At 44.9% G+C, this 16574-nt stretch overlaps 1 protein-coding gene across 2 annotated transcripts in view; it reads left to right on the forward strand.

Annotated features, from left to right (window-relative positions):
• Positions 1–16574, forward strand: part of MCM3AP (minichromosome maintenance complex component 3 associated protein) — a 102485-nt gene that overhangs the window by 79603 nt on the left and 6308 nt on the right. For both annotated transcript variants that reach the window (XM_084643482.1, XM_084643481.1), the window contains exons 18-26: positions 58–255; positions 630–698; positions 3814–3948; positions 7275–7428; positions 8452–8710; positions 9116–9213; positions 11361–11751; positions 12166–12423; positions 13791–13920. In XM_084643482.1, the coding sequence (XP_084499608.1) occupies positions 58–255; positions 630–698; positions 3814–3948; positions 7275–7428; positions 8452–8710; positions 9116–9213; positions 11361–11751; positions 12166–12423; positions 13791–13920 (1692 nt within the window). The remainder of the gene's footprint in view (positions 1–57; positions 256–629; positions 699–3813; positions 3949–7274; positions 7429–8451; positions 8711–9115; positions 9214–11360; positions 11752–12165; positions 12424–13790; positions 13921–16574) is intronic.

The raw sequence follows: 16574 nt of genomic DNA on the forward strand, positions 1-16574 counted from the left end.
TATTTATTTATAAGCATCATTCATTAGTACAGCATATATGTATTTTCTCTTTTAAAGATGGAGGGAAGTTGTTGCAGCGCGGAAGAAGCTGAAGCATCAAATGAGGGCATTCCCAGCAGCTCCCTGTTGTGTGGATCCAAAAAACAAACTGAAAGCATTATCCCCCAGTGCAGAGTGTCCTATTGCTGAGGAGAACCTAATTAAGAGAATTGTAAACCTGGGACATGCAGGAAATCTGGGAATCTCCTGCACCAGGTAAGAGCACTTGCACAGCTAACCTGAAATCTAGTCAGTTTCAAAAGATAAGTTAAAATAATTTCACATGAGCACAGGTTCCTGATAATATAAATTTTGTTTTACAAGCACATCTTCTTATATCCCTTGTCCTGTGAAGGACCCTCATGAAAAAGACACTGGCTGTACACATTGCAGTCAGACACATACGAGAAACAAACTGAAAACCCAGAGAGAATTTCTCTCTGATCTTCTTCCATGGTAGTAAGTCTCCTAAGTGTTCCGGCTTGCTTGGTGCACAGATGAGCACTCTTAGCTCTTGCAGACCTATACGTGTTGTACAGGGGACTCAACACCTTTGATGCATCCTGACCAGACTTCCTCTTTGTTTCCAGGTTAAGATGGCTGAGAAACAGGACAAAGCACCAAATGAAAGTTCAGTACTTTTACCAGCAGTTGCTATGGTAAGTTGGAGCTTCATTGGAGCTACATTAGCACAAAGCTGCTGTGTGCCCTGAAAACGTTGGTGCAGAGTGGTGAATCGGGCTCTAGCGGACTTTTCAGACTAGCCCCTATGGATGTATGTAACTGAAGGTGGGTGAAGGGTGGATCCTCCAAAATATCAGAACCCTTTTCTTGTGCCTAAACCTGTAGAGTGCAGTGTCTGCCTGATACTGGGAGAGTGTGTGGAGTGGCAGATGGGGCAGAGTCTAGTATGGCTCATATGCAGAGAGCAATAAGTGAGATGTGGTCTCTGTAACATAAGGACCATCAGATCTTCGTCTTCAGTGGGCTGGAATTGTAGTTTAAATGTTGGTAAGTACTATAGACCTCTCGGTGAGAGAATAGTGATCTGAAGCCCATAGCTGAAGGTCAGATAGGTAATGATGGTTATGGAGGAGGTGGGCAGAATTTCCTTAGTTTTAGGAGGCCACTTCTTTATGACTTTGGTGTCTAGAAACCTGCTGTAGCTGGAGACAGCACTGCTCAGAGCAGAGATAAACCAAGGAGAGAGAACACTTACAAGTCTAAAACCAGAATCTCTGCCGGTCCGTGTGGATATTTTAAGAAGTCATTAACATGCAGCTGCAGACATCTGTAACTTAGCACATACAAGGTGGAATTCGTGAACTCTGTGATGTTCCCCTCCGGTGGACAAAAGAGAATTCAGTAACTCCCAAACTAACTCAACAAAGTCCATCCTTGTTGAGGAGAACAGAATAAATCTAAAGAAAAGGAGTACTTGTGGCACCTTAGAGACTAACCAATTTATTAGAGCATAAGCTTTCGTGAGCTACAGCTCATTTCATCAGATGCATATCGTGGAAACTGCAGCAGACTTTATATATACACAGAGAATATGAAACAATACCTCCTCCCACCCCACTGTCCTGCTGGTAATAGCTTATCTAAAGTGATCATCAGGTGGGCCATTTCTAGCACAAATCCAGGTTTTCTCACCCTCCACACCCCCACACAAATTCACTCTCCTGCTGGTGATAGCCCATCCAAAGACAGCCCCGCAACCTGAAGCAAATACTCACCAACAACCACATACCACACAACAGAACCACTAACCCAGGAACTTATCCTTGCAACAAAGCCCGTTGCCAATTGTGCCCACATATCTATTCAGGGGACACCATCACAGGGCCTAATAACATCAGCCACACTATCAGAGGCTCGTTCACCTGCACATCCACCAATGTGATCTATGCCATCATGTGCCAGCAATGCCCCTCTGCCATGTACATTGGTCAAACTGGACAGTCTCTACGTAAAAGAATAAATGGACACAAATCAGATGTCAAGAATTATAACATTCATAAACCAGTCAGAGAACACTTCAGTCTCTCTGGTCACGCAATCACAGACATGAAGGTCGCTATCTTACAACAAAAAAACTTCAAATCCAGACTCCAGCAAGAAACTGCTGAATTGGAATTCATTTGCAAATTGGATACTATTAATTTAGGCTTAAATAGAGACTGGGAGTGGCTAAGTCATTATGCAAGGTAGCCTGTTTCCTCTTGTTTTTTCCTTACCCCCCCCTCCCCCCCCCCAGATGTTCTGGTTTAACTTGGATTTAAACTTGAAGAGTGGTCAGTTTGGATGAGCTATTACCAGCAGGAGAGTGAGTTTGTGTGTGTATGGGGGTGGGGGGGATGTGAGAAAACCTGGATTTGTGCAGGAAATAGCCCAACTTGATTGTCATGCACATTGTGTAAAGAGTTGTCACTTTGGATGGGCTATCACCAGCAGGAGAGTGAATTTGTGTGGGGGGGTGGAGGGTGAGAAAACCTGGATTTGTGCTGGAAATGGCCCACCTGATGATCACTTTAGATAAGCTATTACCAGCAGGACAGTGGGGTGGGAGGAGGTATTGTTTCATATTCTCTGTGTATATATAAAGTCTGCTGCAGTTTCCACGATATGCATCTGATGAAATGAGCTGTAGCTCACAAAAGCTTATGCTCTAATAAATTGGTTAGTCTCTAAGGTGCCACAAGTACTCCTTTTCTTTTTGCGAATACAGACTAACACGGCTGTTACTCTGAAACCTGTCAGAATAAATCTAGTTGGAGTTTGGAAGCAGACTGCTTCCTGAGACATGGCAAAAAAGCTAGGAAACTTTTCCAGATTAGTAAATGACGTTTTGAACAGTCCCAAGATGTTGGTCCAGTTCGCCCCAAAACTTACTAAAAAATGTCTCTTCTGCAACCAGATCACTCATAAAATTTCAGACAATTTAACATGTGGTGAAATCTGAAATGATTACGGGGGTGAAAAATGATAAATATAGAACTTTGATAGGATGATGGAAAGTTGGATCAATGAGTTTAAAGGCTGCTTTACTGGTTCCTGGGAAAATGCCATAAACTAATAGCTAGTTTTCTCAGTGTTGTTTGACAGGATGCCAAAAGAACCTACTCATTCATTGTATTCTCTAAACCCACAGGCACTTGCCTGTGTAGGCTTCTTATGAACTTCAATCCCTGGCCTATTTACAACATCAAAGTAGTCAGGCACAGTGAGGGGAGAGTGGGGATGTGCATGTGATCCAACAAACCAAGACAAATTTTATGGGCCAGATTCTCAGCCAGTGTAAATCAGTGTAACCCTTGAAATCAGCTGAGCTATGGCAATACACATTGGCTGAATACCTAGTCCCGTAGGTCTAATTTTTGACTTCCTTGCTTTGAATGCCCATTTAACTCTTTGTAACTCCTTTGTGGAAAGCAAAACGTTTAAAGAAAGCATTTACATTAGCTCTTAATTTTATCAGACTATAACTGCATTCATTGATTCAATGTTCACAGCTTCAAAATGTTGGTTACCTTAGCACGCAGCTGCCCAAACAGCCACACTGACCTTTCAAGACCATGAGATCAGCTGATGGTCCATCTAGCCCAATACCCTGTTTTCCAACAGTGGCCAATGCCAGGTGCTTCCAAGGGAATGAACAGAATAGGGCAAAAATCACCTTTTTTTCTAAATCTAGTTTAGGGCGAAAAGGAAGAGTCATTAAAAAATTCAAGATATTTAGTTATTTTTCATATACTTTTCACTGTCTTTAAGTGATGCTGCATGGACACCCCTGGATCTGCCTTCACTGATCCTTGAACATATTCCAGTTCAGCGAGAACAGATCTTTTGGAAGGTGCTCTTGGTGTTGCCGAGTTACGAAGGATGTCCAGCAGAGGATCCCAGCCAGTAAGCAGAGGAGCCAACCGGCATTCCCTTGCATGTCATGGAGACAGAATGGAGGAGGGGATGGGTTTGTACTGTCATTGAAATGTAGCTCCCCATGTCCTGAGTAGAAAGAAGGGAAATGAATGACAGGACAAAGGGGTGAAATACTGGTCAGTAGAATGTTCCCTGTTTATTTAGCTAAATCTTCAGTGTGTTCTAGCACCTTTCTAAAGTTAATAGCTTTGCTGCAGAGAGGGGAAATTCCTTGCGCTTTGCTAGAGATGGAGCCACATTCCCTTTCTCACCCCTCACATCCTGTCATAAATAAATATCTCCATGCCCTAAGACTGTTGTTACATACCCCATACATTAAAAGGACATTAACATGCAAAGTCAAGCACTCGAAATCCAGGAAATGTGAGAATTGAGGTGGCCAGGGCAACTTTAATCCTGCTCCAGGTGTGTATGGGTTTTGACGCAGTCTTGACCAGCTTCACATAGAAAGTCTGTGGCAGAGAGAGAGAGTAGAACCCAACTTTCTTGGGTCCACTCCAGTCCCTTCAGCCCAACAGAATCTTCTCTCTCTTCTCACAACTCTCTGCCTCATTCATGGTCTACCCTGTGCACAGAATGAGGCAGCGGTCTATGGAACAAACCTGGGATTGTTGTTAAGACTGTATCATAATGCATATGCACAAGGGGGATGAATTAAGGTGGCATGAGAAACCTTCATTTTGACATTTCCTAACTTGGAGTGTTTAACTTTACAACATTAATGTTCTTTCATTGTAGTTTTCTGTGATATTTTCTGTTGATTCATTGATTCGAAGGCCAGAAGGAGCCGTTATGATAATCTTATCTAACCACCTATGCAATACAGGCCATAGAATTTCACCCAACTGTTCCGGCATCATGCCCAGTAACTTGTGGTTGAACCTGGAACGTATCTTTTAGAAAGACTGCCAATCTTGATTTCAAAGCTTTAAAATGATGGAGAATCCACTGGGCCCCTTGGTAAGCTGTTCTATTGGTTGATTGCCATCCCTGTTTTAAAAAAATAAAATTGCACCTTTCTAAAATGCATATGTAATTTCCTACCTTTTTAAAAAAGCTAACTGTAAAAACAGAAATTCCATCATGTGGGACAAAGCAATCCCATATTGACCCCTGCCATGGTCGTCATCAAGGTTGTAAGCAGGACGGTTGGATTCACAGCATGGACTAATAAATGGTAGCAGTAATAGTCTGTTATCCCCTATATGAATCAACCTCTAGCAGGAGATGTATGACTCTAAGAGCCCTTACTACCGAGGCATACGGTGCGCTGACTCTCAGCAGGCCAGCCAACTCACTGCAGCCAACACTCTGCTGCCATGATACTTATCCAAAAGGGATTGTGTTAAGGTATCGTCTGAAGGCTGGTGATCAGTATAATTGTAAAATGCATGTGTCAATGTTCTATATGTGAAGTTATGAATTCCCTCTGCATGATGATACTAGAACATGTTCAAGACCAGATTGTCTAGTCTAGGTGAAGGTGATTAACAGATCTGTCCTAGACAGAGAAATGTAGGTTTACCTCAGTTTACATATTACAGTATCAGTAAATGAATCCAGCAGGGGGTTATCCTGATCCTGAACTCAGGAGACAGAGATCAGGAGTACTTGTGGCACCTTAGAGACTAGAGAGTTAGCATAGTTCCTGCATCTGAGAGAGAGAGAGAATCTGCAGGAGGCCTTCCTGACTTGTAAAACAAAGCCAGTCCCTTTGGGAATGTAAGCAACAGAGAGAGACTCTGTCTTCACCCTTCACCTTAGGAGACGACAAACCCAGCAATTTGATCTCTCTGATCTTGCTATGGGATGTTGGCCAATAAAAGCTGGAAAGGGGACTGTGCGTGAGAGAAACCATCTTGAACAAAGACTATCTTTCCAGATTAAATTTTAGTCTTTTAGATGCGTGTTTGCTTGTAACCATTTCTACCTTTAGCCCTTTTACTTATCACTTAATCCATGTTCGTTGGTTGTTAAAATATTTTCCTTTCATTACAAACCATCAGTGTTGGGAAAGTTCAGTGAAGTGTGTGCTTTGGAAAACTGACAGGTCGGAGTGTTTCACTGTCTTTGAAGAGGCAGCAAATTTCACACTTTCTCTGGGACTGTTCGGTGAGAGGGACTGATCCCTGCGGTAGGACAATTTGAGGGTGAATTCGGGGATAGAAGGGTACTGAGATCAGCCTGCCAGGAGTAACCAAGTTGGGCAATGTTCAGGGTGAGGCTTGTGGGTGCTGGCAGGCTGTTGGGATCAGAGCTCTGGACCAAAGTTGCACAACCAGAAAACACCCAAGATTGCAAGGCAGATGGTGAGCAAATCCCTTATGGGCCTGGGTGAACACCAGAACATCACAGCATGCAAAACATACTTTGTCAGTGGCTTGTACAGCTCTTTTTGCTACACAGCAGACCACTGTTTTGAATCAGGATTCCCATGTTCATTTCCTAGCTCTGAGGGAGTGTTGTCTAATCGTTAGACAACAGCTTTGGCATCTTCATTCTGAAAGAGAGTATGGCCAAGTGGATGACACTTGGGTCTAGCATTACAGACAGAGTTCTATTTCCGGCTCTGCCAGGGATGACCTTGTGCCACCTCTCAGGTATCATCTGTAAAATGGGAGGAATGATACTTGCCAACTCTTAGTAAGGTGCAGGTGAGAGGTTTCCTCAGTCGGAGCAGTAAAGTACACAGAATTATCATCAGCCAGGGAAGGCTCCTGACACTCAGCCCAGCACACTTTTCTCTAGGTCTCAGGTGGTGGGGAGCACTGCTGCTGAGCTTGTGTCCCTGCTTGAGCACTAGCTCTGCGCCTCCCATTTGGGAGGATGAGTGGGGTCTATGAGGGTTGTCATAGAATCTGGGGCGTAGAAGCTCGGGGTTGGAACATGCTCGTTATGAAAGGAAGGTTTGGAGATTTTAGTAGCAAGCTTCCAAAAAGTTCAGCTGATCGTTTGCAAATGGCAGTTTTCAGAGGCTTGTAACTGAGATAAATCTGGATGGATTTTCCTGGGGACCTGTAGGACTATCTCCCTGCTAAATTTCAAGTTGGCAAAGCTACCTATTTTCCCCTAACTTCATTCAGAGAAACAGTTGAGCCATTTTGCTTGAACAAACGAACGTGAGGCAGACACCTGGCATGGAAAGTTTTAGCCCAAATAATTAAACTTTGACAAAGTTCTAAGCAACTTAAAAGTGGGGTTTATAATGGAGAGTGGTCGCTTAACTATAGACTTTGCTGCCAGCGCCACCTATCACATCAAATGAAAAAGATGGTTTGTGTTTTTGTTCACAGGGTACTAGCGGATTGGTTGAAAGCCAAATTTATGGGAGATAAAAGATCCAAGGATATGATCTGCAACACAGAGGAGAGAGTCCAGACACTTGCGTTGTTTAACTCTCTTGGTATGCAAGGAGATCAGGCTGTTTGTGTCAACTTGTGTGTAAAGGTACGTTAGAGCAGTCTGTAAGCTGTGTGCTGCTCCCTGGGCCCATCACCTCTCTGATGCTAAGAAATGCTTTGCCAAGGCTATGAGTGTGTGGTGTCATCTGCAAGCTCATCACCATTTACGAAGTCGTACCAGTCAGGGAGTCTCAATATTTCATTATTTTAACCCTATTCAAAGCTTTATTGTCCAGTTTAGCAAAATTCAGTTTTTATTCTTTTGTAATTTGTAATTTTGATGGGTAATATCAATGTTTATTTTAAGCTTTTAAAAAACTTTTCATCTATTTAAATCTTCACAGTTGTGGTAAAATATGGGGGTTCAAGCAGTGGGGGTGGACAACAATAATTATTTAAATTGAACATTGAGACTTAAAACTTTGTAATCGTTAAAGTGCAAATTGTCAGCATACTATTTCAAAATGTTCGCCTTAAATCAAACTCTAGTAGGTTCTCAAGCAGCGTTTTTCTTTCTTGTCTGTAAATTTTGATTATCACTGGAAATATTTTCCCATTGGTTTGTGTGCTTATCAGCAAAATCGATCTTTATAGACATTTACCGATAAAAATCTGTATTTTTTGTGAAAAATGGTTTGAAATGGAAATTTTTTAATTTTTGAGTTCCCTATTTTTTCCTTTCCTTTTCCTCTTTTTTTCTTTTCTTTTTTTTCAGTCCTTTTCAATAAATGAAAACTACTATGTGATTGGATAATGAGGGTGCCAAATTAAGGTTTCACGGGCAGCTTTAATCCTGGTGTTTCCTAGCTTTTGAGTGCTTGACTTGGCAATCTAAATAAAATTCCTGTTATGAAGTTTTTATGTGCATGTGTATGATGCGCCCGTATTCAATGTCTCACTCATTTTTCTCTCGCCTCCCCCACGAGCTTTTTTTTCCCCCCCCTCCCATAAAGTTCCAGGAAGGAGCCTCCTGTCCGAAATGCTATTGCTAGCTTGATCTACAGCATTCAGTGTGTTTTGAGCCCCTCTTGTTTGCTGTAACTGAATTGTCTTCTCTGTGCTTGCACAGGTGGCCCATGGAACCCTCAGTGACACGCAGCTTGACGTGGCGGAGGCAGAAAAAGATCTGCTTGGAACGAGTGGTCTTGTTCTCCTGCTGCCCCCTAGAGCGAGGAGTGATGATGTGGCTGAGGAGGATGTCTACTGGCTTGCAGCTTTGCTGCAGTTGAAACAGCTCCTTCAGGCGAAGCCTTTCCATCCAATAGTACCTCTGGTGGTTCTAGTCCCTACGCGGGGAGAAGAGGCCACAGAGAAGGAAGTAGAAGAGGGTGTGTGATTTTCTGTACCTTGAAATAACTATTAATATTTAGGATTATGCCCAAGGCAGAGAATGAGCGATAAATGTGTCCCTCCAAATGCAGCATTTGGCTAAGAGCTATAGATGTGAGATGGAAGAATCCTCTGATCTCGAACACGAATCCAGAGAGCCTTAGGAAAGAGACTGTAAACTGAAAAGGAAAACCAAATATTAGGGGTTTTTTTCAAGGATTTCAGTTTTACTTTGCATGTAATTTGTTGCTACAGTGTGGGAAAAGAATGGGGCAGTCAGAGATGTAGTAAATCTCCGCTGTCAATGGGAATAGGCTGAATAGGAGAATTTCATTTTTTTTCTGTTGTCTGTGTATGAATAATGAAAAATGCCTGCTATTTCAGCAATTGCTTTTCCTTTAAAGGTTTGATGCTGCAGGATTTGATTTCAGCTCAGCTTATTTCAGACTACATTATTGTTGAGATTCCGGATTCTGTCAGTGACTTGCAAGGCACCAACAGGGTAGGAACAGTAATTCCAAAATTAAATATTCAAAAGCTTATCACTAAGGTCTCTACTACCTTAATTGTTCACATCTGGTGGGGAATGTTCTCCACATTCTAAATAACTCTGCGTTTTAAGCTACAAACCTTTTATTTTGTGGGTTGTTTTTCCCATTGCTAAGACTGAGCTTTATCATAGTCTGTGCACAGAAAACTTAGGTCCTACTGAACCAACCTTTGGCCAGAGCAGGACTTGGCTAGAGTTATGTTTCAGAAGATATTGTTCTTTAAAATATTAGTAAAATAACACACACATTTTCAACTAAGGCTCCAGCCCTAACTTAACTCTGCCCCTGCATTTTGTCCATCCACCAGTATTCCTGCCTTTCCTCTACGTATGGTCTGGAGACCCACACAATTAATTGCACAAAACTGGTGTCTGCCCTGTCTAGTATTTGAGCTATAGCACTATGGTCTTCAGTGGCAGGATAATATAATCCACAGCTGTCTCCACCTTATATTGGCTAACGGGGGTGTGTCTGCTGTTTAACCAAACAATGTTATGTTGGATTACGGGCAAACCTTTGTATCATAGAATTGTAGGAGTGGAAAGGACTTTGAGAGGTCATCCTGTCTAGACCCTGCCCTCATGGCAGGACTAACTATAATCTGGACCATCCCTAACTGGTGTTTATCTAACGTGCTCTTTAAAACCTCCAATGGTGGAGATTCCACAACCTCCCTGGGCAATTTATTCCAGTGCTTAACCACCCTGACAGTTAGGAAGTTTTTCCTAATGTCCAACCTAAACCGCCCTTGCTGCAATTTAAGCCCCTTCCTTCTTGTCTTGTCCTCAGAGGTTCAGGAGAACAATTCTTCTCCCTCCTCCTTGTAACGACCTTGTGTGTACTCGGAAAGTGTCAGTGTTCCTTAGGACTTGGGTCTTGAGCTGGAAAGGGCCCTGTGCAGGTTGTACTCAGCTGGTTGTTCTGCATACTCTGTTCACCTCCCAGTACCCTCTACATTAAATGGGAGGGGTGCTTTGGTCCTTCCCCCCACACAGAGGAAGGGGAACTAGTGTGGTGTTAGGTCTTTGTCTGGCCACTTCCATAACAGAGCCTAAAGGGGTCAGAATGTACCCAGTACATTTCCTGTTCTTCCAGTCTGCATTTTACACAGAATAATACACTCTGAGTCTAGAAGGACCGTTAGGACATCTAGTCTATCCTTCTCTGTAACACAAGCCAGAGGAAGTCACCCAATGGTTCCTATATGAAGCCCAGGAGCTTAGGTTAAGATAGAGTCTGTCTTTAAGAAAGACACTCCTTCTGGATTTACAGACTCCAAGTGACAGAGAATCTGCCACAAACTTTGATCATAGAATCATAGAATATCAGGGTTGGAAGGGACCTCAGGAGATCATCTAGTCCAAGCCCCTGCTCAATCCCCAATTTTTGCCCCAGATCCCTAAATGGCCCCCTCAAGGATTGAAACCAGGGTTTAGCAGGCCAATGCTCAAACCACTGAGTTATCCCTCCCCCCTAAAACAATTGCCCTCTCTGAGGCTTGAACTCAGGACCTTCAGATTATGAGACTGACGTGCTGCCAAGTGCTGATCTGTCCCAGTGGCTAAATTATCTTTTCTTTACATCTGCACCTTTATTTCCATTATCACCTTGGCTGAGTTCAACTTTCAGCCACTGGGTCTCATAATACTTTTGTCTTCCAGAGCCCTTTGCTATCAGAGAACTTCTTCCTGTATGGGGAACTGCAGACTAATCCGGTCACCAGGGCCGAGGCTCAGGGAGTGGAGCCAAGGTGCCTGGAAAGCAGAATGCCAAACCCCAATCTGGAAATCATCAGTTGGGAACAGTTATCAATGGATTCTGTGCCAACATCTGTTTTCAGCTCTGATCATGGTGTGCTTGTGTGGGGTGGGAATTAAGGTTGTTTCATGGAGGTAGAGTAAATCAATGGTGCCGCAAAATTTAGCAATTGCTGCTGTGAATGTCACGGTTGTTGCTGTGGGATTTGTTCGCATTGTACCATGGACTACGAAACCAATGGGGCTGCAGGATTGAGTCCGTAGTGTCACTAGTTAATATTGAGCAGAGCTTCTAAAGCGGCCTGGCTGACTGGTTTGTTCTGTCAATGTTTGTGCCATAGCTCTCCGAGGCAGTGCGATGGCTGCTTTCCCAGTGCCCCAGCTCCCCAGAGCTCGGCTGCCAGACCCTCCAGCAATTCATCGAGGATGGGCTTAGCCGTGAGTTCAGCGGGCGCTTCTACCATGACCAGAGGCAGAGGCGTTTGGCTGGCCTGCCCTCCCAAGAGCCCAGTGCTATCATTGAGCTGTACAACAGCGTCCTGCAGTTCCTGTCTGGGGTGGTTTCCTCAGAACAGCTCTGTGACCAGTCCTGGCCTGTCACTGAGTTCGTGGAGCCTGGCGGCAATCGGCTGCTTCCTCACCTCCAGTGGAACACACTGGATCACCTGGGCTGGCTGAGGAAGGCCGTGCTGTCCTTCCAGATCCCGCACATGGACCTTCCTCCTCAAGGGGGTATGTAGTTTGCACTGGGCAGAAAGCTGCATCTCAAGACGTTTTAGTGTCAGGATACAAAGTCTGTCCCTTTGCCAACAAATGTCTCTCCCCTTACATTTAAAGTGTGTTTCAGTCTTTTTGTATCAAAATCGAGCCATAAATCTCATGATTGTTCTGTAGCCTGAGTGCATGTGTCTCATGCATTATGCACATTAGCGTGATCCTGATCTTTGCTCAGAGTAGGCCCAGCCCTGGAGGGAGGAGATTGCAGCAGGTTCAGACTGAGGTGTATCAGCAGAGCTGAGTTTGGGGAAGCCTTCCCCGCAGTGCGGTGGACTGGCCATTGCTGCTCCTCCCTGACTGTAGTTCCCAGTGCAAACAGTTACTCAGTGGAGATTATGCTAACCAGTTGCGTATGCTGTTTTTGTCCAGCTCCCTGGCGTCCTGTCTGCTCCATGATTTTCCAGTACGTGTCCCAGATCGCCAGCTCTCCCCAGACCCAGCCGATACTCCAGTCTCAAGTGGAGAACCTGCTGAGCAGAACCTATTGCAAATGGCGGGGCAGGCTGTTTGCCAGCTCAGGAGATGATGGACCTGCTGTTGACGAAATCCCCTGGGATGAGATCTTTGTGCTGTGCATTGATCATAAACTGAGAGACTGGAAACCCCCCCGGCTGCCTGTCATACCAGGTATTCAGTGTTCTGGGGTGGGCTGGTCTGTGCTTTGTTACATACTGCTCTCTTGTTCTGTTACATTTAACACAGCATAACTTGCGGGCCCATCCCCATGGTCTCCAGAGGCAGTGTATAGCATTAGCATGGCATGTTCTCTGGGAGGGCTGGCTCCCCATCATTCCCGCTGCTCTTAGCAGTGGGATGATTGTGGGTGCATTTGCATTTGCTGCACATCCGTTGGCCAGCCATGGGACTTTCTCTTCCTGAGCCCATGGCAAGCTAGAACTCTGCCCAGCATTGCTCCTCATGCTTGCATGGAAGAATATGTTCAGAACCTCTCAAGTCTAGTGCAAATCCGATTAATGTATAAGCCAGTGTTGGCCTCATACACTTAGATCCATTCAAATTACTAGAGGCTTCATGCACCTATCCGGGGTCAGAATTTGGCCCCAACGTTGAAATTGCCAGGCATTGTTTTGCCCAGTGACATTGTTCAGCTCTCGCTCAGACATGTTGCCAGTGACCATTCATCTATCATGCATCCCTGAAATCTGACTCCTGGGTTCAGGCATTGAGGATGTGCTCTGAGAATTGATGATGGATATCTAATAATATTAGCACACCCTTAGAATTAGTAGTATCACCGTTTTGCCATATTCCAGCAAACAGAAATAAGGACAAAATGTGGATGGTTGTTCAACGTGTTAAGCTAAATGCAGAAAGACTGAACTCATGGGTGTACTGTGGTGCCTAGAGGTAAATATCCTCCCTGAAAGATGTGCAGACTGTTGCAAATAGAGCAGGCTTGAGAGGGCTGATGATTACTTTTCAGGGTGTCTGAGAGTACTCGGCCGACACATCTCAGCTGAAGGTTTAAAGCAGGTGGGTAAACTCTGGCGACTTGTTAGTTTTACATAAACCAGTAAAACCTGTTGCTATGAATAAGCATTACTGGTGAGAGGAGTTGAGGCACAAATCTCCTTGGGCCGAACTCCTTCCAGAGAAATTGCAGATGGATTCAATGTAAAAGGTGTTTTCTGCATGAGAAACACCAGTCTTCATTTCAGTGTAAAAATATCTGTTGCTGAATTGAACGTTCATGCCTTGCACATTGTGGGGTTGGGTGCACTGGGGTGTTAAAAGTGAAGATAAAGCAATATTTTACAGTAATCCCCGACAATCCGATCTGGAATTTCCTGGATATTGAATCAGGCCCAAAAGGCACACTACTGCAAGTTCTGTCTATTCAACAGATCTAATTCCTTGAAATCTTCAAAACGTAATGCACAATTTCCATGAGCTATGTTTTAATGTTGTATTTCTCTTGAAGCTGAAAGCCTGTATTGATCCTGACTAGATTTTTCATGTTTGTTGGTGTGTAGAAGCAGTGAGTGAAGATGGCCAGATATATGTCTATTTCTTTGAGGAACATTTAAAAACCTTCACTCTTCCTTTTTCATGGGAGCGGGCCAGACTGCAAACGCAGAAGGAGATCCAGAAGGGACACACAAGGCAAGATGATTTTTTAAATTTGTCATGATAAATAGCATGACTATATCTTCATAAATTGCACTGATGTCACTAGTTGAGTAGGCTCTGTACATACTGGGAAATTGCACAGCGTCTTCATGATTGCATAGGGTGGGGTTTTTATTTTCCCAATGCTCTTCATATTTCTATAATGAAAAAGGGATACTTTCTTTGGAGAGACACACTATATTACAGCCCTATCCAGAGATCACAGTGCAGACTTGTTAGGGTTTTCCAAAGCTTCTCTCATGTCTTACGATGAAATATATGAAAGCATTTTAACTCTTGCTAAACATGAAATGATTTGCTTCTGGCTGCACAAAATTGGAGGAAGAGAATGTTAACTGGGGGTCTGGTGACCTTCTATACCACGATGGTAAAAGCCTTGATCGCGTGCTAATGGTATGTCACCATTCTGTCCAGTGTCAGTGTCTGTCACATGTCTGTTAGAGGCTGTGCTGGGCGTAAAGGAACCGTCTGTGCTGTCTTCTCCATCAAAATTAATTACAAGTTGTGTCTTGCAGCACCAGGGCTCTTTGGCCTATTCAGAAGAGTGAATGCCTTTAATGAAATGTGGGAAGGCAGGGTCCCATTGTGCTGTTGTCAGCCTGGATCAAAAGCTGCTTTTTATTCACATCCCTTATTGTAACTGTATTTCCCAGCAGTTGCGCTCCAGAGGAGGCTCTGTCCCTGGCTTGCAGGATGGAGTGGGAAAGGGCCCTTTGGTAAGCAAAGAGCCAGAGGAGCTGCTTGTAGGAGCAAGTGTGTCAGGGGCACAGAGCTGGTGTCTGGGGCGGGTAGTATCCCTCTAGAGGAGCGAGCCCCTAGCAACTTACTCACCACTGTCTTGCTGTCTCCAGAAGGCATAGGATGAAGCCAGTGGCTAGTGTTTCTCATCAGAGCACTGGCTGCCCTCAGGTGTGTGGTCTACACTACAAAGTGAGATCAATGTATGGCAGTTGTGCGTGTGTCTATGCTTAAATTTGTCTCCCACCAATGTAAGCACCCCCTTATGCTGACAGAGTAACACCACCTCCCTGAGCGGCATAGAGGCACGGTCAATGTACTTTAGTCAACACGGGGTGAGTGCAGACACTGTTACTTACATCAACCTTAACTGTCCCCCAGCAGCTATCCCACAATGCGCCACACTGACTGCTCTGGTCACCATTGTGAACTCCACTGCCCAGGGGTCACGGAGACTGGAACCTCCCCTTCCCCGACACCATTTAAAGCCCCACCGATTTTTGAAATTCCTTTTGCTGATTGTCTGGCTTAGCGAGCACACTGAATAGCCCTCCATTATTGAGTTCAACTGACCAGCTGACCATGCTGGCTACATGCTCCAGACTTGCTCCTGCCTGGAGTAGTCAGGAGATATTGGCTCTCCTGCACCTGTCAGGAGAAGAGGCTGTGCTGACCCAGCTCTGAACCGGGTGAAGAAACGTTCAGACATCTACAAGCAGATTGCTTTGGGGATGCAGGAGAAGGGGTATGACAGGGACCAGCAGGAGTGCTGTGAGAAAGCCAAGAAGCTGCAGCAGGCCTACCTAAGGCCAAGGAGGTCAACAGTCGATCCGGTGTGGAGCTGCAGACCTGCCACTTTTACAAAGAGTTGCATGTCATACTTGGCAGAGACCCAACCACCGTCACCTCACAGCATCGTGGATACCTCCGAGGAGCCCAAGTCATAGGCCCCTGCAGTGAACAGCGAGGAGGAGGTGGTGGTTGGTAAGGAAGAGGAGGAGTGTGCGGGACAGGTGACCAGAGGATCCAGCCGTGGAGTGAGCCAGGACCTGTTTTTGACTCCACTGAGTCCAGCCAGTCGAGCATGGGTGAGCCTGATGCAGGTGAAGTGGCTCCATGAATGCCACCAACAGCCTTGAATTAGTTTGCGCTATGTCCCACAGCCATCTGTCCTCCAAGGAACTGTCATGTTCTCCACTGGTTCCATGGTTCTTGCAGCTCTGCAAATACTCCGGGATCGTGCGTCGTGTGCTCGCGATGCTCATGACAGTAGTGCAGAGCTGTGCGGGCTCCATGCGTCTGTCAGAGATGACAGACAGTGAGAGAGGCCACACGAGTTTGTGGCATTTTGAAAAAAGGTGCAAAAATTATGGGAAATGGACAATATTATGGAACAGAGACTGTTGCAAACTGGGAAGCAGACCCCTGCGTGACTCGTTTAGCCCCACCATGCATTGCCAAAACTTCCCCAAAGACATGGCACTGACCGGTGGTGAGTTGCACACTGAGGTACCTACCCATGGTGCCCTGCAGTCTGCATCGACACAAGCACTCCTGACAAGTACGTGCGCCATTGACAGATGGCACCAAGTTCGCACCCACACTAGCGCTGTACTAATCGTGGTGGCTGTATGCCCACGTAGCTTGAGTCAACAATCTCCTTCCTTAGATATTTTTAAGGTCAGGCTTGACAAAGCCCTGGCTGGGATGATTTAGTTGGGGATTGGTCCTGCTTTGAGCAGGGGGTGGGACTAGATGACCTCCTGAGGTCCCTTCCAACCCTGATATTCTATGATTCTATGATTCTAACATGCGTTTGTAGTGTAGACATGGCCTTAGAGTCCAAGTAGCATGCGCTGCCTCAGGGGTATCTTTCCTTAAATGAAACC

This window comes from Lepidochelys olivacea (genome assembly GCF_965140295.1).
Source record: "Lepidochelys olivacea isolate rLepOli2 genome assembly, chromosome: 11".
NCBI classification, from domain to species: domain Eukaryota; kingdom Metazoa; phylum Chordata; order Testudines; family Cheloniidae; genus Lepidochelys; species Lepidochelys olivacea.